General features: G+C 44.7%; 3 protein-coding genes and 3 non-coding genes across 6 annotated transcripts; 4 read left to right on the plus strand and 2 right to left on the minus strand.

Moving 5' to 3' along the window:
- Positions 1 to 1,131: 1,131 nt before the first annotated feature.
- On the minus strand, positions 1,132 to 9,339 carry ddhd1b (DDHD domain containing 1b). Its single transcript, XM_030770791.1, has 14 exons — positions 9,280 to 9,339; positions 8,434 to 9,151; positions 8,154 to 8,330; positions 7,614 to 7,742; positions 7,009 to 7,156; positions 6,781 to 6,890; positions 6,098 to 6,204; positions 5,284 to 5,540; positions 4,582 to 4,657; positions 4,217 to 4,366; positions 4,045 to 4,109; positions 3,338 to 3,516; positions 2,342 to 2,581; positions 1,132 to 1,313 (listed from the first exon to the last, which is right to left on the minus strand). Exons 1-14 carry the CDS (start codon positions 9,337 to 9,339, stop codon positions 1,132 to 1,134), a joined length of 2,598 nt encoding a protein of 865 aa, XP_030626651.1.
- Positions 9,340 to 9,748: 409 nt separating this feature from the next.
- On the plus strand, positions 9,749 to 12,084 carry cgrrf1 (cell growth regulator with ring finger domain 1). The gene is made up of 6 exons (XM_030772782.1): positions 9,749 to 9,852; positions 10,069 to 10,205; positions 10,513 to 10,690; positions 10,998 to 11,145; positions 11,313 to 11,420; positions 11,655 to 12,084. Exons 1-6 carry the CDS (start codon positions 9,749 to 9,751, stop codon positions 11,994 to 11,996), a joined length of 1,017 nt encoding a protein of 338 aa, XP_030628642.1. The 3' UTR covers positions 11,997 to 12,084.
- A 427-nt stretch (positions 12,085 to 12,511) lies between these two features.
- Positions 12,512 to 17,316, minus strand: psmc6 (proteasome 26S subunit, ATPase 6). Its single transcript, XM_030770752.1, has 14 exons — positions 17,232 to 17,316; positions 16,651 to 16,730; positions 16,506 to 16,545; positions 16,369 to 16,421; positions 16,187 to 16,254; positions 15,902 to 16,016; positions 15,667 to 15,754; positions 15,189 to 15,250; positions 14,929 to 15,052; positions 14,763 to 14,824; positions 14,010 to 14,130; positions 13,402 to 13,482; positions 13,148 to 13,219; positions 12,512 to 13,018 (listed from the first exon to the last, which is right to left on the minus strand). Exons 1-14 carry the CDS (start codon positions 17,314 to 17,316, stop codon positions 12,900 to 12,902), a joined length of 1,170 nt encoding a protein of 389 aa, XP_030626612.1. The 3' UTR covers positions 12,512 to 12,899.
- A 521-nt stretch (positions 17,317 to 17,837) lies between these two features.
- On the plus strand, positions 17,838 to 17,956 carry LOC115810995 (U5 spliceosomal RNA). The gene has a single exon (XR_004025256.1). It is a non-coding gene; the product is annotated as a U5 spliceosomal RNA (small nuclear RNA).
- Positions 17,957 to 17,967: 11 nt separating this feature from the next.
- trnah-gug (transfer RNA histidin (anticodon GUG)) lies at positions 17,968 to 18,039 on the plus strand. The gene has a single exon. It is a non-coding gene; the product is annotated as a tRNA-His (tRNA).
- A 2,766-nt stretch (positions 18,040 to 20,805) lies between these two features.
- On the plus strand, positions 20,806 to 20,877 carry trnah-gug (transfer RNA histidin (anticodon GUG)). Its single transcript has one exon. It is a non-coding gene; the product is annotated as a tRNA-His (tRNA).
- The last annotated feature ends 244 nt before the right edge of the window (positions 20,878 to 21,121 follow it).

The raw sequence follows: 21,121 nt of genomic DNA on the forward strand, positions 1-21,121 counted from the left end.
GAGGGTCTTCCACGCGAGGGTTTTCTATAGGTCAGAGTTGGGCTCTATACTGCGGATTTAGCTTCGCGGGAGAGCAGCGCTAAACTGGGAGGCCTTGTTCGATCAGGCTCATAATCCGGAGAGAATCCCTGAGGAGAAGCGTCAGGGATTATCCGACAGGGTGTACAGAAAAATCATTACAGAATTGAGCTCTGTCTCCACAGGGTTACCTCCCCTTGTCACCAAGCAGATTCCAACTGTAAATATTACAAATAGAAAGAGTTTCTTTGACCTAATATTTGGCAATCTCTTGAAACCTTAGGTTCCAAATGGTAAACATCAGTATCCAATTGAGCATTTCCATTTTCCATATTTTCTCCTTCCTACTTGTACTGTAAACAAAGGAAGGGTCTGTCGATAATGGGTCATGGCTCCCAACTAAACAATCATTCACCCCCACTGCTCTGTTCCACACAGTGAATGGGAGAGTCTTCTTCAAATTTACCTCCTAGATCTTTCATTTCTGATGCTTTTGTTATGATGTAATAGTCTGTCAATTAATCTAAATATCATGGGCCAGTCAGAGGAGGATGGGCTCCCCCTGTTGAGTCTTGGTTCCTCCAAAGTTTTCTCCTTGCCGCTGTTGCCTTGGGCTTGCTTGCTGGGGGTATCAGGTCCGGCATCCTGTAAAGCTCCTTTGTGGCAATGTCCAATGTCAAAAGTGCTATGTACATAAAATCGAATTGAATTGAACTGAATTGAAACCAGTTCAGATGGCTCAGCACGTGTGAGTACATGCTCCACTATGAAGAGCAAAAATTTGAGATGAGAAGTAAACGGGTTTTTGGCTGGCTGTATCGTCACACGCGTGTGACCCAGACTGACCGGAACAGTTGAGACTACAGGCTTTTGCTTTAATAACATCAGACACAAAGTCAATACACACAGAGGAACAGCAATCAGAAACAAGTCCCGGGATGAAGGATGCTCTACGTAAGTGGTCGTCAGGGTAACTGTTGCTAAGCGTTAGAACAGTCATAATCACCAGGAGCACATGAGACATCCAGGGGTCAGATATTAGGGTGCACAGTGTGCCGGGTCTGTGTGAACTTAAGAAGGCTTGTAAACCATGGCAAAAGTGTGGGGTGTTAGTTAAGATTCTAGAGTTTTCTCTGTGGTTTCCTCCACCTCTTTCGGCTTGTACATGAAGGTCAGGAGAAATAGCGCCACGTCATGAGAGCACCAATAGGCTGTGTGCGACGTCACGGCTGACCAATAGCGGCTCTCCACCAAGCCCTCCCTCAGCTCAAAGTCAATGCGTCTCTCCAGCTCCACTACAACACAACACAACAGAGAGAGAACATGAGGTCAGGTCCTCACTATGTCAGTAACCAGTCACAGGTGTTTGGTTCAAACACAAATAAATAAACACAACCAACAAAAAAACAATGAAGTCCTCACAGGAAGAGTAGCTTCAAACATGGCTGAGGAGCAGCACCCCACCCCCCCACCCCCACAAAATTTTCCTCGTGCCCGTTCCTTGAAATTCTCAGCCAACCTCAAAAATACTTCGATTTTAAGGTTTGTTTTGAATCATTTCTCTACACAATGTCCTTCTTCTATTTCAGCCCTGATGGGATGGTTTGGTTGTATGAAATGCCGGGATGGAAAAGAAAAAGGCTTGTCATTGTTGTTCGACTCTTCTCTTCAGGGTGTTATGCTATGGCATCTCATGGTATCAACAGAGAATCAAAATAAGTAGCTAACCTTTCAGAAAACCTGCACCCAGCACAAACATGATTAGTTGGTTGTGAACTGTACAATGCTTTTTACATAAACGAAAATGATTATCAGATAAAAAAATGTGTTGATGCATAACCAAAATGCACCAAAATGCATCTCTGATTGCCCCCCGAGTCAAACCGGCCAAGTACCAGACCTGCCTTCAAAGCTGTCGTGAGAGATTTTTCCAGCCGATATGATTTTCCTGGAGAGGGGTTGGCTATGCTACTTTCAATGCTCCTTTTATATTTATCAAATGATGACAAAAATCTGTCCTACATTTCCTAGCAGATCTCAGAACACCTTTCTACCGACAAGCCAAAATACCAAACCAATCACCAACACTAGCTTTAAAAAGAATAACCCTGGCTTAGATCAAATAAATTTAAGATTTAAGGCTATATAAAAATATTTTTTGTGAGTATTTAATCCACACTCACTAGAGTGAGTCCAACTTTGAGAGCGTGTGAAAACAGCGCCCTCTCATGGATAAGTATGACAGTGTTAATGTATGTAAATAAGTCTGTGTTGAACTCTGGAGGGATGAACTGTTAAAAAGGTGCTTTGTGGGGACACTAACAGGAAGAGTTGTCCATTATGGCGGTGGTGGAGTGTGATAAGGTGGCTTCTTCTCCCTTCTCCTCAAATTTCTCCTCTGCCTCTGTGGCCACCTCCTCTTCCCCTGAGACCACGCCCTCAGCGTCACAGGTGCCACCCTCAGAGTCTGATGGCCCCTCCTCCGCACTGCCGACCTGGCCGCTCGATCGGGAAAATCGGGAGAACAGCATTCCGCCGATTCCTTTGCCTATGCTCGCCGCTCCTGAGGGAAAACAGACAGAGACACACACACACACACACACACACACACACACACACAGGTCCACACAAATAGAGCCATACATACATACACACACACACACACACACACACACAAACAGACATACAGGCATTGAAAGCGTACCACCTGGCAATCTGTGCTTGACACTGACTAATTGCGCTCTATCGATCTGTTAGCGATAGTTGCTGAGCTCTGCCTGTCTTTCTGCTCTCAGTGTAAGGAAAAGGATCCTCTCTCTGCCCACACAGAGAAAAACCACAGTGAAGAAAGCAGTGATTATGACCTGTAGTCTGGAGACATGATACTGCAGTGCTGTATGAGCCATGTGAGGAAACACGGCAACAAATTTAGAAACAAATTTAATGACCAAATATACTTTTAGGAAAGCTCTTCCGGAGTGAAAAGTCATCAGTACATCACACCTCTTACTCCCTTCCAACAGTCCCTCTCTCTCTCTCTCTCTCTCTCCCTCTCCCTCTCTCTCTCTCTCTCTCCCTCTCTCTCTCTCTCTCCCTCTCTCCCTCTCTCTCTCTCTCTCTCCCTCTCTCTCTCTCTCTCTCCCTCTCCCTCTCCCTCCCTCTCCCCCTCTCTCTCTCTCTCTCCCTCCCTCTCCCTCTCCCTCTCTCTCTCTCCCTCTCTCTCTCTCTCTCTCCCTCTCCCTCCCTCTCCCTCTCCCTCCCTCTCCCCCTCTCTCTCTCTCTCTCCCTCCCTCTCCCTCTCCCTCTCTCTATCTCTCACCCATAATGCTGGCTTTGCCCAGGCTGGTAATGGACTCTCCGTAGTGTCTGCGTGGTTGCGGGGGTGACGTGCAGGGACTGGGGATGCTCTCGGTGTCTGACACGGAGGTGCTCTCCTTCAGCGGGTTCAGCAGCGTCGGCCGGATCTGGTCATACGGCGTGGGGCTGTTTGTGTTATACCTATGTTTACAAAGACACACACACACACACACTGACACACACCTAACTAACACACACCTCGTCTTTCCCAAAGAGATGGAGCCAGTTAAACCTTAAGAGGTTTATTTACGCAGAATGTGTAAGGACTGTTCTAGGAGGATGTTACAATAATGGTAAGTGAATGCCAAATTCAACAGTAGCAATGTTGTGTCAAGCATCTAACCACTGTTCTGAGACCAGTCACAACTTTGTTATATTAGGTAAGACTGGAAGAAAAATTGGAAGAGCTGATTTTATCACAGCTCAACCCCCAGTGCTCTGCCCCATCTCCTGGAACCTTTATACAAATCTAAAAGCACTGAGCAGCTATCAGTAAGGCTGTACAAATTCACCATTCGGTCTGATTGGCTAAACGTCCAGTCAATCAGATGCATAAACCAATCAAGTCATCTGAAACCTCTACAAGCAGACAGAGGGAGAGGGAACAGGGTGTGATTTTGGGACTGGACCATAGCATTGGGCATTGGTGCCTATTAAAAGCATACTCACCAGTGAATCTGGACTGGGGAGATGTTGCTGTAGTGTTTTAGGATGAGGGGCTCTAGCCTGTAAGCCTGTGGGAGACACAACATCCCTCTGTCAGCCCTGAGGAACTCACTCAGGGAAACAACAACAACAAAAAAAAATAAAGCTTGGACTGACTCTACAATATTTTTCTCACCACTGGGTCCGTAGGGTGGAAGATGTTGAAGAGGCGCTGGCAGATTGATCTGGATAGAATGTGATCTTGGGTTCCGTTTGTGCCTGGTCTCACTCCTCGCAGAGCCAAGAACACAGCCAAGGGAGAACCCATACAGAAGAAGTTTTCAACCTAGAACCACAAAGTAAAACCATTCGGGGAGAGAGAGACAGAGAGAAAGAGAGAGCAATGGGAAAGAGAAAAAACAACAGAGAATGATATAGAGGTTTCACACTTGATACAGATGCTTTGTGGTGTGAATGGAATTTAAAAGAAGTTTATTTGTGGAGCTGATGTGAATGTGTAAGCGAACAGGTGTGAACAGAGAAGGAGCAGAAGCAGCACACCCTGAATCTGAGGGCGGGCGAAGTGAGAGAGGACGAGGACTTTACATCCTGCAGCCGATCTTCCAAATCCCTCAATCTGTCCATCAAAAAAAACAAAAAACAGATTTAAGTCAGAAAAAAAAAATACATGCACAACAATTTGTCCAGATAAACGAATCTATAAAACCAGTCCAGAATAAATGTTAGAACTGTATTAAGTAAATGTTAGACTTATGAGACCAGGCCACAGCTGAACTTAGTAAAACAACAGAACAACACGGGATGTTCAGATCCATTATCAAACAAAGAATCCACATACGCATGTGCTACTGCACCAGATCTCCACTCAGTTATATAGGGATCTGTTAAGCAGCTGTTCTTATTCAGCCATCCTTAAACAACTTTCCTCCTGTAGCAAACTGCTACACTACTCTCTTCAGACAGTCAGCTTTCTGTGTATTATACGTACCTTTATATTATTGTCTTCATACAGTAATCAGTACACTGCTACCTGTGATTATCTTTCACGGTGAGCTCATGTCGGACTTGTGTGTCTCTTGTCAGTTTGGCATGTATGTTGTCAGACTCTGTTGTCAGATTCATGGGTATGTGACGTCAAAATGATGTGTGTGTGTGTGTGTGTGTGTGTGTGTGTGCATGTGTGTGTGTGTGTGTGTGTGTGCGTGCATGCGTGCGTGTGTGTGTGCGCGTGTGTGTGTTGACCTCAAGCGAGTGAGTCGGAGTTCCTCCAGCAGTCGCTGTTCCTCGTGTCCCATTCTTCTCGTGTCTGTTTCCGTGGCATCCATCGCCACCTGATGATGAAAGCGGACAGGATCCCAGCCAGTCATGATGTCGAAGGTGATGACGCAGCCCAGAGAGTGGGCGACGATCGACACCTTTCCGTTCTCCTCAAACTCAGGGTTCCGCGAGCAGAACAGGGAGTAGAGACGGTTCAGCTCCAAGGTCAGACCTCTGGTAATCTAGGTTTGAGTGGAAAAAAAAATGACTGTCCCTTCTTAAGGATGAAAGAGAGGTTTGTGTTTGAAACAATACTATGTATCTAGGTACATGGAGGATAATGTGCAGAAATGAGTTTCACTGTGTGTCTACGTTTGTGTGTCAGGTTCATGACGCACACACAGTGATACACATTTAGAGAGAGAGAGAGAGAGAGAGAGAGAGAGAGAGAGATTAAGTTTGGTATGGGAGAGAGACAGATAAATAATTGTGTGTGTAAATGTGTGTGTATCTGAGAAAGAAGGAGAGAGTGATAAAGTATAGTGTGTGTGCGTGGGTGTGTGTGTGAGGGTGAGAGAGAAAAAGAGCAAGAGATTAAATATTGTGTGTGTGTGTGTGTGAGAGAGAGAAAGAGAGACAGACAGACAGACAGAGAGAGAGCGTGAGAGATTAAGTATGGCATTTGTGTGTGTCTGTGTGCATGCATGTGTGAGAGAAAGACAGAGAGAGAGAGAGAGACAGAGAGAGAGAGACAGAGAGAGAGAGTCAGAGAAAGAGAGAAAGACAATCAGTGTCTGACCTCGTCCCTGTACAGGGGACTGGTATAGTACATAATGTCCATAGCACTGCTGTTTAACATGTCTCTGAGGCCTCTGACTTTATCAGGAGTGATGGAGTCCACCGTGTCTGTAACAGAGAGACAACTGTCTCACAGACAAACATCCCAGAATTACAGTTTAACAAAAAACATCAGAGACTGTTTTACTGTTTACGCTGCGAAGAAAATCAACTTTAAACTCTACCCCAGCAGCCGGCCTGCCTACAATGCTGAAATCTCATAATCCCCTAGAGAACAACACCTCTCAAGATCTCACGCAAAACTCAGTCATTATAACATTAACATGGTAACATTATAACATTAATGCTAAGCACACTGTTATGACTAAGAGTGCCTTGACCGCTTTTTCAACACATTGTTTGAATTTTTTTTTCAATAAGTCTTTTGCGTTTTAAGTGAGCCTGTTTCAAGAGGTGCATTACCCAGAATGCAGCTCTTCTTCAACCCAGGATTCTGATATTTAGTCATATTCACCATTTATCAAGATAATCTTTTTTTATTATTATTATTATTATAATTTTATCTCATCTATGTAGATCTGCTATAGTACAGGAGTCTACAGCACAAAGTCACAGGCAAGATATCCTCTCTGCTTACTGTGAACTCATCCACCTTTGTCTGTAGAAATTCCACTGCTACCGTACCTCCATCCAGGGCTAGTTTGGACCTCCACTCCACCGGCAGGAACTCCACGTGCTCCGTGGTACGATCGGAAAAGTGTTTTTCCTCCATTTTACGGGCTGCATCACGCATCCTACACACACACACACACACACAGAAAAACACACGGAAATTCATCAGTCATCAGACGTATTAGATTCACTGGCCTTTTTCCTCAAACCCGTTGACGGAGCTGACAGAGGTGAACTCACATGCTTGTGTTCCTGATGATCCGTCCCTGGTCCATCTTCTGCCCGATCCCGTGCACCACAAAGACAATGTGCGTCGTCTCTGGGGGCTTGTCTTCAGGAGCTGCCTCCTCCACGTAACCACGGTGCAGGCGGGTTCCGCTGCTAGAGGCTGGTCGACGAAAGAGAGAGAGAGAGAGAGAGAGAATGACGCTTTCACAACGGTTAGAATGCAAAACCGACTTTGAGGATGAGAGCTTCATTCTGCACTGCTTGTCCATGACTATGTGTTTATAAAGGATTTCACAGTTCAGCCTTGCATGTTATATGCCATTACGGATCCCGCGTTATGGGGATTATTGACTCACTTGTAGTCCACTCTCTTATTTTCCTTCATCTTTCTTACATTTGTATCTGGTCTAACACTGACCCTGGCCGTAGCACTTATGCACCAGACACAGCTAACGGCCACATGCTTGGTTTGTACTCTGCCTGTCTTGGAGGTTGCTTTAGATAAAAGCGTCTGCTAAATGAACAGCTGAATAAATGTATATGTAAATAAGGGAATCATTACGTAAGTAGAGACAAAAAGGAGTCGTGATCTTAAGACGTCCAGGTGAATCACAAACCTTTGGAGAAGCCTAGTTTCTGTGTGACGGTGCGAGCGATCTTGGAGGTTGTGGCATCGCTGTAAAGGTAAACCTCGTCCACGCTGTGCCAGTCAACGTGACTGCGACTCAGTTTCAAACTGTGAATCGCTGAGATGAGAAAAAGGTGGAATTAAGCGAAACATAAATGCTGAACTTTGCACCGCTGAGAGGAGATCTCTGCGTTAACACTCAATCCGATTTCAAATCAACCCCATAGAGTGATCTGCCTAACTAAGCATGTGTGTGTGTGGGTGGGTGTATGAGAGTGGGCCAATGTGTGTGTGTGTGTGTGTGTGTGTGAGACATAGAGATACCTGTCAGCTTGTCTGTAGAACCATGTCTCTTGTTGTGTCATGGTATTCATTCAAGCAAGCAAATGAATGTCTCTTTGAGTTCAGCTGAACTAAGCTTAAACGAAGCGCCCTGAATACCATTGTCATACTAAACCATTACCACAAAGGCCCTAGCGCCATAAAGCTATTCACGCCACCTGACTCCATCCACCAGACCAACACTCACCGTCCTTACTGTCTACAGTGGTCGTCACCACCTCGGTCTCAAACGTATCTTTCATGCGTTGACCACGGAAACAGGCTAAGTGTTCTAGCTCAATCAGGTCGCTGTCCTCCTCCTCCAGGGGAAGCCACGTGCCATCGGTAAACCACTGTCCCCTCATTACAGGAATACGGTCCTGCTCTGAAAATATCGGGAGGGGGTAAAAAATATATATATTTTTCCCATCTTACGGTTGCTGATGTTTTTGTGGTTAAATTTAAACTAATGAAAACCTAATACTTACGGTTCCAGTACACTGGGTAGCATTCTTTCTCTTTGACATCAACTTCGTATAGACCTCCACGAACGCACACTGCCTCTAAGCTGACGTTTATAGAGTCCAGGTCTCTCTCCTCTGATGGACAAGCCTCGTCTACCCTTTCCGCAGCAAGCGGCTCCACTTGGACAGCAGTAACCCCCTCAGGATCCCCCCCTGCTGCTTCAACACACGTCACAGATTCGCTTAAATCCCCCGAATAGACGGTTCCCCGGCGTCTGACCCTGTCTGGATTGAGTTCGCAGAATTTGCGATATGCGACCTCAATTTTCAATGAGTCGTGTCCGACGAAAGGCTTCCACGTTCTTTTATCTTCCTTGTAAAACCACCGGACTTCCTCTGGCCCAAGCTCCGTGACGACTTCTCCCCGGTGCCTGGAGCTGTTGGAGCGGTTTCGCTTTTTCGTCGCAACGTTTCCATCACTTTCACTGTAATTCGGATCGTCGGATATGTCGAGATAAGATGAGTCCGGGTCTGATCTAAGGCGGTTGTGATAATCAGAGTAAGCATCTTCCACTATGCCCAATAACACACCATCCTCAGATAACCCGCGTCGGCCTCTGAGCAGCTGTAGATGCCCATCCAAACCCGGCTGCACCGAATCCATCTCACCGTGTATCGTGTCGCTCATAGTTTCTTCGTAATCAGACACAAACACTTCATTTGACATATTCCAGTAATACTTCTGTCAGTATTTCACGAGCTCTGAGGTTGATAAATCAAATAAGGATTGTTCTTAAGATTACTCTTAACTCCATATCTGGACAAGCCAAGCTTCTGTGGTGTGCAGTTTTTAAAAGGCTGTCAGCGTACTATGATATCAAAAATAACGGTTTCGAAATCTCCTCCCTCCTCTGTGCCGACAGGAACCATGACCGTTTGTACAATAGAAGACTATAAAAACATATCCCTTATATTTACAAATCATATATACACATAATCTTCTCGAGTCTGCCGCATTACTCGTATTTTTCGAGTTGTTCGTGTGAGACTACCTGTTCATTTATGTGATGGCTAGTTACGACTTGCTTCAGAGCAGTCGTTTTAAAGCAGCAGAATTCGCTCCGCCCTGCAATGTGACAGCCAGCCTCCCCTCGGCAATTTTCGTAATGAACATGCGCCATTTGTCCTTTCGAGCCACCGTACGCGGACAGCAATAGCTTCCGTTTTAGTTTTGTGTTGTTGTTTTTAACGGGGGAAATTTTAATTCAGTTGGATGTATTTATTGTGGGTGGTCATCCTTTTCCTGTTATAGCTGCTGGTTTTAAAGATTCGTTCTACCATGGCTGATGAGTTTTTAGTAATGCTATACGAGTATTCTCCCCTCTTTTCGATCAGTGTTATAGCCCTGTGTTTCATCATTACGGTCACTGTCGTCCTAGGCTGGTGAGTTCCGATCCTCGCGAATCAGCGAGCATACCTAACAGTAATTTTACAAGGCTTTATTGGTCACGGTCAGTGGTTGTCATTTAGCAAGATAATTACAGTTTCCTCGGCTGTTACTGCTGGATGATGCGCACGTTCAACAATATCTGATGACAACGTCTCAGAGGTGGTATAAGTGACACTTCATTCCTCTCCGCTCTTGATTTAATTTACCAGGTTTGGATTTGATGTTCCGGTCATTCTGCGCAGTTCTGACGACACGGAGTCAGTCAGTGCAGTGCCGGAGAAGAGAATGGTCCAAGTCACCAATCCGTTTGCCCTGGAGTTGGGAGCCACCGCTGGCACCGTCACCGGTGAGAACCAAGTGACACAGATATTAGTCACAGATATGAATCCGAACCCCGCCCCCTTAAACTCGTACAACATTAAAAAAAGAAAATGTATTTACGAAAACCTAAAGACCTCTTAAATTTCTCCATGTTTTATTTTTTGTGGACCAGTAGTTTATTTGGATTACCCAGTGGTGAAAAGTTTGGCCTGTAATCTAAAATTATGCCCGATAAGCCCGATCACCCCCAGGCTAATTCTGCACAGATAGTTAAAAGTTTTCTAAACGTTAAATGGTGTATGCGATGAAATAACGGCGCGTCTCTGTGTCAGAGGGCGCAGCACTGCGGCCGTGTTGTCTGGAGGACTGCATTCTCAGCTGTTTCTGGGGCTGCAACATCCAGGCCCTACAGGCTGCTCTTCAGAGCCACCAGCATGGGCCAAGACTCAGCACTCCGCAGCTCTTCCAGCAGGCCCTGTACTCCCAGTATTACCACTGTCAGAGCTTCAAGTATCCTTCCCGTGTCAAACCAGTAACCTCAACCTATTCGTGAACGCAGCTTCCCCACATTCCCGACGCTGTAACCCCAACCTGCGAACGCTGCTGGAGTTTAGAGTTTGCTAGTTTTGGACACTAACCTAAACAAAATATAAAGATTTTTAGTTTGAGAAGGAAACGATATCTCCACCAAGATTTCCTGACTAACTAAACAAATAAATCCACAGATGAGATTAAATCAGTGAAATAACATTAGGTTTGTGTGTTTTGAATGGTCGTTATTTTTGTGTGTATTTTGGCCGTAACTCTACGCCCTCAGCGTTAATAAGGAGGACAAAGCAGAGTGCCTCACGCGCATGCCAGCTGATTTGGGGTTGTCAGATTTTGGGTTGTTGCCCAGAGAACGTTACCCTCTGGTGGCCGTGTTAACCTTGGCTGATGCAGAGGCCAGAGGCACATACAACATCGTAAGTGTTCAAAGCTTATCACAGAAATTGTTTTTGTTTTCTCATTTTACAGACACTGTGCATTTTTTCTGGAGCTGAGAGAATCATGATTATTAAGTTTGGTGATTTGTGAGAGATGTTATTGTGTGGATTAATGCTGACATCATTATTCTGTTCCACTCTCTCAGGTAGCCAATGTCACAGTAATCCACATCCCCGATGACAAATACCGACTGTCGGCACGGATTCTGTTTCAGTACCTGCTCACGGCACACGGGAGCATGTATGAGCTGAAGGTAAAGTACTGCCTGTTACTATGAATGTCCGTGCTGACAGTCCATTCAGAGTTCAGCTTGTAAGAGCTTTTGTTCATTCCAGTTTTTGATCACATTTAAGCCGAACCATGCTGTGCCCTCTTGATGGCTCCAGAGAGATAGTATTTAATTACGTGTCGTTAATTTGATGGCCCGTTTAGAGATGAAACTGTATTTAGCGACAACATTGACCCACCTCACCTCTCTCTCTCTCAGCCGCTCTTCATGTCAGCCGACAGTGGGGGCGTGTCCGATGGCTCAGACCCCGCCCTCAGGACAGAGGGTGTAGAGCCCCAAACTAAGGGGCCTGGTGAAGGGGAGGAGTCAGAAGGAGACTGGCCAGATTCACAAGGGAAGGACTGCGTAGTGTGTCAGAACGCGCCCGTGAATCGGGTGCTGTTGCCATGCCGACACGCGTGCGTGTGCGATGGCTGTGTGGCACGGTTTCAGCACTGTCCCATGTGCCGCGCTTTTGTTATCGAATCGTTCACTTTGTGCGATCAGCTGCCTTCTCAGAGAGGCGAGGAAGAGGAGGGTGATGAAGAATTTGAGGACTGAACAGGCCAGGCGGTTATGCAAGATGTGTACGAAGGACACGACTGTGATCTTTGGAATTCTGAAAGGTGCGACTTGCACCCTCCGGGATGTGAAGTGTTTCTCCGGGATGTGAAGTGTTTCTCCAGGCTAGGAGAGACTGCGGCAGCTAGACGCACTTTCCATGTACTCCAGCAGTATTTCACTGTCAATAACCAGAATGTGTTTCAGATGTTTTATTTAGACAGACATACGATGAGCTTTACTGGACACTAAAATTTTATGTCTTTAAAATGTGCAGATGAGATATTAATGGAATTTTTTTGTTGTTGTTGTTTTGCATATGATGTTTATTTATTGCTGTAGGTTTGAACAAACATTTCAGCATGGTAAATGTATACTTTTCAAAAAGATAAAAAAAAAAAAAAGGGGTCAAGTTGTTCTGCAAACTTCAGCAGTATGATTTTATGGAGAGACCGCTGCAGATGTCCATTAAGATCACTCACAATCCATTTCAGAAACAGAACCAAGACAGAACATTATCCAATATGGTAATCTTTAATAATACAGAGGAAATCCAGGCACAAAGCTTGTGTATTCAGAAGACATACAAACTTCCTAATGGACAGAAGCAACCACAGAAACCCAGTTTACTGGTTAATAAAGTCAGAGATGATAAAGCGTTGTATTCGTAAAGGTCTGGCCAAAAGAGGTTACTTGATTGTACTGGTTTCCAATTGCCACCAGTACTCTCAACACAACCTATAACAAACGTAAAAAAAAAATCCAAAAACTGTGACTTAAAAAAAAAAAAAAAAAAATCAAGAAAACAAACAAAAACACAAATGTGGTTTAAACTGGTCGTTATGATACAGCACATCCTTGCGCACTGGGGTTATGTTTCAGTCGGAGGAAAACCCAATGTTTTTATACGGGTTTATAATCCAGCTTGGACTCGAGCTTCTTCGAGTCAGCCACTTTCCTCACCGCCTTCATGAAGTCTTCTTGAGTGACATACTCATGGTCAGCACGAATGGCAAACATCCCTGTTCAACCAATCAGAGCAGAGAGAATGAAACGTAATGCCCTTGTCTGGGGATGGTACTGTACGTGACGAGCGCAGTGGCGTGTGTGTGTGTGTGTGTGTGTGTGTGTGTGTGTGAGAATGCCCTTACCGGCCTCAGTGCACACGTTCCTCAGGTCAGCTCCGTTGAAACCATCAGAAAGCTTCACAATGGCCTCATAATCTGGAAACACAAGAGCCAACAGTTAGATAGACCAAACAGAGCTAAGTATGCTGCAACATAGCCAGTGACTCATGACTGGCAGAGTGCATGACCAATCAGCACTCCCATCAGTCAGTCAGCATGTGATCTGTGTGCATCTATACCGGGAGGTATGGTTTATAACGTTATTCAGAGAGACGCACCGATATCTCCATGTTTAGTGATGGGGCCAGAGTGAATCTTCAGAATGTCAAGACGAGCCTGCTCGTTTGGCAGCTCAATGTCTGTGAGCAGAGGGAGACAGAACACATATTAAAAATAAAACTGAAAATTACAGAACATCTCAGTAAATAATACAGTTAGGAATGATTCTGCCTCTAAAGACGCTGGTAAATTCTGAGTAGAGAAGAGTGCTTTATTAAGAGATTATAGACACTCGTAGCAGACTGCCTCACAGACACATGGCTCCTCAGCATGTCAGCTTTCATCAGGAAACACAGTTCCCTCACACAGGTAGACCCCTCGCTCTCAAGGCAAAAATATCAAAACACCCCACAAGATGAGATTTTTCATCTATGTGATTCAATTGAAATGAAAACCTCAGCAGACCGATCACAGTGGAGCCCAGTACGCCCGTCAGAGCACAGCTTGTGCCCTGATAAGAGACATACACAGTTACGGCTGCGTATAATTAATCCAGTTAAATGGGGCCGCTTTATCACGGTATGCATTCTGGGTTATGCTGCCTAGCTTTTCAGAACCTCTGCACTGGACGGGTTGCGAGGAACCAGAGGGGAGAGAGAGAACGTACGAATCTTTCTGTCCAGTCTGCCGGGTCGCAGCAGGGCGGGGTCCAGGGTGTCGGGTCGGTTGGTGGCCATGATCATCTTCACCCTGTGCAGGGTGTCAAATCCATCCATCTGATTCAGCAGCTACCAGAGAGAGAGAGAGAGAGGCACACTAAGACTCCCATCACACTAAGACTCGCTTCACATCAAAGACTCACACACACACACTCTGAACAGGGGACTGGGTATCTCAGCTGACGGAGATTCTATTCTTAACGGGGGGGAAGCGTTTGTATTGGACAGCAGAAACATTTGATCGTCAGAGAGTGACAATGGTAGTAATCTCAGACAGGAGCTTCAGTCCTTGAACGGACAAATGTGGACTGAAATCATTCCTCCTCTTATTGAATCATTCCTGGAGAAAGCTGTTTATACTCTCAGAATGTTTCCAGTCAGAGGAGGACGTGATGACACCATTCACACTTCAGATTTAAACACAGCGCCAATCTGATTTACTCTCTCGTCCACAAACAACTAACAGCCTGACGGACCAGCGGTGAAAACACTACGCTGCAGATGTTTGGGTAACAATTGTAGGAGTGGTATTGAATGAACAAACTGCAGCTTTCCAGTCGCTGTTAGAATGACAGCTATGAAACTGGAACGCATACGACCACAGTGAGAGACACAGGAAACAGTAAGAGGTGCTCATTAGTTTCTTAAGCTTCACATACATGTCGTCTGTCTGTAGAGCATCAGGACTTTTGGTTACATACCTCCATCAGTGTCCTCTGGATTTCTCTGTCGGCAGACGTACCCTCAGAAAACCGACGTCCACCTGGAGAGAGAAAGCTTTGTCTTAAACACACTCTGAGCACTAACAAAAGTCCCTAGTCGTTTAAAGGGGGTAAAACGGGCAGACGTCGGTGTCTGCGTATTTACCGATGGCATCGATCTCGTCCATGAAGATGATGCAGGGCTGATGGTCACGGGCGTAGTTAAACATCTCTCTGATAAGACGGGCACTCTCTCCAATGTATTTGTCCACAATGGAGCTGGACACCACCTGTGACACAGTTAGGAGGACTGGTGGTCAGAGCCACACTGGGCCATGGGGACATTTATCAGTTAGCAGTTTATCAGCCGTAGTAGAAAAAACACACACACACACAGTTGGTGATTACAGTTGGTGTAGAGCTTACCTTCAGAAAGTTGCAGTCGAGCTGACTGGCCACTGCTCTAGCCAGAAGAGTTTTCCCAGTGCCTGTTGGGACAGGTTTAACATTACAGATTACATACAGTAGCTTAGAGCGGATTAGAGCACAAGAACCTGAACAAGTGGTTAAGGTTCCATCCTCACTGCTAATGTGATCTTACATTCAATAGCACTACAGGTACAAGCAATTTCCTCAGACCTTGCATGGTTTAACAAACAAACAAACAAACAGGATTCAAGACAAATTGGATCAGAGTAGCAGATTAATTAACGTCTTTTCAGAATGCAGCTTTATTCTGTGGGACGTGTCCACAGCAAAGGCATCAGAGAGAGAGAGAGAGAGAGAGAGGCAGAGGGAGAGTGAGAGAGGCAGAGGGAGAGAGAGAGAGAGAGAGAGAGAGGCAGAGGGAGAGTGAGAGAGAGAGAGGCAGAGGGAGAGAGTGAGAGAGAGAGAGCCATCTCACCTGGTGGTCCATACAGGAGACAGCCTTTGGGTGGGATGATGCCCACCCTCTGGAAAAGCTCAGGGTTAGTCAGGGGCAACTCGATCACCTGACACAGGGCGGACACACACAAATTAGAAAATAAAAACCTCTCTCTAGTTTAGTGAAATCCCTGAACCAGTAAAGTCATACACGGCTAACATCAAGACCTAATCAGCTTTTAATCAACATATGTATTTTTGAGTGTTAAACATACCTCTCTCAGCTCACGGATCTGCTCAGACAACCCACCGATCTCTGAGTAGGACACACTGCCAGGGTCCTCATGAGACATGTTATAGACCAGAGGGTCAACTTCTCTGGGCAGGTATCTGTGATAATCAGGTACACACACACACGCCGAGCAATTTAGGCAGCTATTACATGCAAAGCAAGACCCATGTATGAATCCATGATACTCATGTATGAATCAATCAAATAAATTTCACTCTCACTCAGATTTAAATTTATGTATGTTGAGGGATCAGTTTTGCCCGCTAACCTCATGATGGTGAGTGTAGTCATATCCAGCGCAACTCTGGTGCCTGGTTTGAGCTTACTTTTGTCCAGCTGGAACGGAAAGAGACAAACACAGCTTAGATAATTAACCAATTATTATAAAACAGCAGGGATTCATGCAGTGGACTTCAGTCAGATGGAGACACACGTAGAGGGCAGACTTACTTGTCTACGACAGCCAACAACATATCGAGGGCCATTGGTTGCCTTGACTATAACTGTAAAGAGGTCAAATTCGTTAGTCATTTGTTATGAGCACTTACAGCACTTTCATGAGCAATTTTTAAGTTTGGCTCACTTACATTTCTCTTCCGTCAACTGTTTGAGCACCTCTCCAACAATCTACAGAGAAAGAAAGTAACTCTTAATGAACATCGCTGTGGTCCAACATCAAAACCACGAGAGTTAGGCCAAGTGCAATGTAACTGTGGCATATCTGCGACGTACCTGCCCAACACTCTGCAAAGCCTTCAGATCATTCTCAGATTTCTCATACTGTTTGGTGAGCTCTTTCAGCTGTTCCCTCACTTTGAGTTCAGAAACGTTCCGTGGCAATAAACAAAACAAACACAAACAACTCGCTTAGTCTTCCAGCATCTGTTCAACATAACGCGCCAGGTTAACCGAGCCATCAAAGCTACACTGCCGTCACAGTGCATATTGCAAAAGTGTAAAATACTCGCTTCACTAGAAACCTAGGCTGGAAAAGGTACTGCTTTGTCATACATTTCGCGCTGAGGTGATAAAGTTAATTATGGCTGTGGAAATCTCGATACACACAACAAATTGATAGGATTAACAGTAACAGCTCTGAAGAGAGTTTTGAAGATAGGCAGACTAACTATAGTCTACAGCTTGCAATCTGTATCAGTTAGCATAGCTAACTGAGTTAGCCGGTTGAATCTAGCGGCTGTGCATGACAAAGCGACTTACACTATTGGCTAGAAAACATCACGTTCGTTGACAAGTCGAGCAAGCAATTCTCAGACGTAACTAGTTGTAAACGACCACAAACTACACATACTTACATTCTTTCAAACGTCCATCAATTTCTTTATGTTCAAGCAATTTCTTTCTGTAGTCCTGTAAACCTTTCTCCCTGGTGTCGGCCATGTTCACGCTAACTGAATGAACACTGATGCATCATGGGACAAGTCTGTATTGTGTAGACGTACACTTAAAGGAGTCCTGTTTCTTTTTGGTATCACTAATATCGACTGTAATACGCTGAACTTTAAATTCGTAACGAACCCCTGATTCGTAAGATGACGAGTAAGGGGGAGATGTAGGGGGAAAAAAGTTTAATTGTATTAATGATTAATTTCTCTTTACATTTCAGGGCGCATATCATTGCAAAAATTACTTCAAGTCATTATTAAGGTAAAACTCGCTCTTCATACCAAAGAAGACAGTTTGATCAGCGTAAAGTTGAATGCTGCATACAAGTAGCTTTTTTATGCAAACAAAACGTGTGTAGACATATTTTACTTGTCAGCAAAATGACAGAAAGGAATTTTTAAGGGACTGTTTCCCCAAATGTTTGATGGACAGCACAGCAGTTGTTCCTTCAGTTTTAAAGCAAAAAGCAAAATACCAAGGTCTAAACAGCACTACAAAAGCGCGTCATTCTGTAATTGCTCGGGTTTCCTTTCATTAATGTACAAATCTTTCGCCCTTCATGTTAAAGATTTTCGTGGAGAGGAACGTTCAACAGTTCTCTCTATTTTTGGAAGCTGTGGCAGTACTCATAGCCTCTGGTAGCTCGCCGTGATCGTATAGTGGTTAGTACTCTGCGTTGTGGCCGCAGCAACCCCGGTTCGAATCCGGGTCACGGCAGGGATGTTCCCTGGCACGGCAAGGAGGTAGATCTTTTGGAGCGTAACGTTGGCTCAGTGGTTAGCATTGTTGCCCTGGGTTCGAAGCCCAGCCGTTCCAGGTCCTGTCTGTGTGGAGTTTGCATGTTCTCCTCGTGTTTGCTTGGGTTTCTTCCGGGTGCTCCGGTTTTCTTACACCACAAAGACATGCATGCGAGGAGTTGTACTCCTGTCAGCATATGTTGGGAGCACACTGTCTCTGCCAACGGATCACATGTGTCTTTCAGTTTACAGCCCTAAACTGAAGTAAAACTTTAATTTGCGCAGTTTACAGTCGCGCTGACTGCGAACACCAGATTGAAGCAATACATGGAAAGTTGCACAGTAACCAGTTTGTATCTTAACTGCAGGACAAAATATGCCGTTATGTCATATGTTACACACACACACACACACACACACACACACAAAGGTGATTAGTTTCGTCATTATTGTTTTTAGAACTATATATTTAAATAGTCCGGGCGGGGCCTGTTTTTTTTTTCTTATGGAGGTCCCTCGCGTCAAATAGGCTATTCTCAAGGGGCAGGGAAATTTAAAGAGTTAAGTTACAGAGGTGATCAGGAAGTGTCCTATGGTGTACTCCTCTGGTTCCACAGGTTTGCCAGAAAGCTGGTGGTTTGTACAACATACTGGTTATGCTGGTTAAACCTGGAAACCTAAGTTCACCTGCTGCCTTGAAAACGTGAGTAAAGTCAACTTGAAAATACCATTGTTTCAATTCAAAAACTAAAGCTGAAAAAGTTGATTAAACTATTAAGCATTTGTTGTCTTAACATATTTTTTAAGTTTTCAAAGTTAATTTAACTTTTGGTCACTTGTTGTTTGAACTTAATATTCTAAATTAAAACAACTATTTTTCATTATCCATGAAAGGAAACGTTCCCTATCGTGTCAAAGAAACACGTTTTTGCATTATTTCAACTCGCAGTTTCAAGTTCAAGTAACCTAACTACATCCATAATACTTGCAGTATCAAGTTTACAGGAGGATTTTAACTTCAAACTAATCCCAATGTCTATATTTTGCCTCTCCTGACTGATAAATAGCACATCTCACTCATCTTTTCATACTGTGGCAGTAATACATGTTGAATTGTTCAATGTCCAGTTACCAGCTTTATTAGCAACATCAGTACCAGTGGCGGATTTAAGGGCGACATGGCCAGGCGCCCAGGGCGGCATCTTGCCGGGTGCGGCACGGGGCGTCCGAACAAAAAAATTCGGAATGCTGACGTTTGCGCTGTAGTTTTTATATCGTTGATTTGCACGACGTGTCAATGATAATCGTGTCACCGTGTGGGCCAATTAACCTTGTCGGACTGGGCGCCGAAGTAGGGGGAGCGGGGAATCTATTAAATAGCGCACCTCTGACTTTGTACAATTGTAATGCAATTTGTAAAATCAGTCACACTACGAAATGCTACCAAATAAACCACAATTCATTCATAATACGGCAAATATATAGTTTCACAGATATTGCTGCATTTTTTCTGGTTTGCCTAAATAAAAATTACAGTTAGCGCAGAATGGTGCTTTTTTTGTTGGCACGGGTAGACGCACAACATTTGCGTTTTGGTCGCTGAAGGAGGGGTTCGCCCAGGACGCCATACCAGCTAGAACCGCTACTGATTAGTACTAACAATTAGTATCATACTACTGGTAGGAGTGGGACGCGCCATACTGACGTTTCGACGCTGTGTGGAGCTTTCGAGGCGCAGACGTTTCGAAACACTGCTCCGAAGTGTGGTTCAAAACTCCCATGTCACATGACAAGGGCTAAGTGAAGATTCATTCTGTTTCACCCCTAATTCGAAACTCTGTTTAGACAGATGGCGTACCTGCCGCTCCTGTTGGATTGCCAGTGTCAGTACCTTTTACCTTATTGATCTTCATTTTCCATAAGCATAATTAGGTACATTCACTCAAACGTGGCGGCTTGTGAGCTGAAAACAGAGGAAGCCCAAACCTCACCTTTATATCTATCATTAATTTCCACTTGTTCCCGTTAATCCACCTTGATTAACAATAAAATTGATGACTCGCAGAACTGCCTAACCAGCACTAATTCCGTAAACAGAGTAAATGATTATCAATGTCATTTTGAGTTACCGTTTTTGGGCGGCGACAGGGAGGGGTTTGTGGTGTTGCCACCCCTAGGATAGCCATAGCACCCCCGTAGCACCCCCAAGAAATTTCTGTGGTTTATGTAGAATATTTCATTTTTAATGTGTGAGTACTATAACGTATAGGCTAATTTGAAAAATAAATATATACATTAATAAAACAAACCGAATATTTTTAGACTAAAAAACAGAAAGCCAACACAGGTGATCTGATTCAGGCAATGGGCGACTTTTGACCTTACTTTCACGTGTAACTTGGCATTAGCTATATCATAATGGATCTATTTTTACTTCAGAAACGTCCACATATGAAGACTAAAGCAAAAGGAAACGACAGTGATTGTTAACCTATTAAGGCTACAGGTGATGTTAATAGGTCTGAAGATGTCTAATGGTGAGTGCATGATTTTTTTTTTTTTCTTTGTTGCCTATTATGAATTTAATGCATTTGGCGGTTGAGGCACAAATTCTGACTCCTTATAGGCCTAGTTATCTCTATGCGATGCTCATTTATATAACATTAGGTCTATGGAACGGAATACTGTTGATTCATTGGTCCAGGTGTTGGTAACTGGCAGTCTCTCGTATAGCCTCTGGTAGCTCGCCGTGATCGTATAGTGGTTAGTACTCTGCGTTGTGGCCGCAGCAACCCCGGTTCGAATCCGGGTCACGGCAGGGATGTTCCCTGGCACGGCAAGGAGGTAAATCTTTTACGGGCAGCCGTGGTCTAAAGGGTAGAGAACTGGGCTTGTGACTGGAGGGTTGCTGCTTCGATTCCCAGGCCCAACATCCACGGCTGTGTGCCCTTGAGCAAGGCACTTAACCCTAATGCTTCCCGGGCGCTCACCAAGGAGGCTGCCCACTGCTCCCGTGTCTGGTGTGTGTTCACTACTGGTGTGTTGGATGGGTTAAATGCAGA

The sequence above is a fragment of the Chanos chanos genome, chromosome 4 (genome assembly GCF_902362185.1).
Source record: "Chanos chanos chromosome 4, fChaCha1.1, whole genome shotgun sequence".
Taxonomy (NCBI): Eukaryota; Metazoa; Chordata; class Actinopteri; order Gonorynchiformes; family Chanidae; genus Chanos; species Chanos chanos.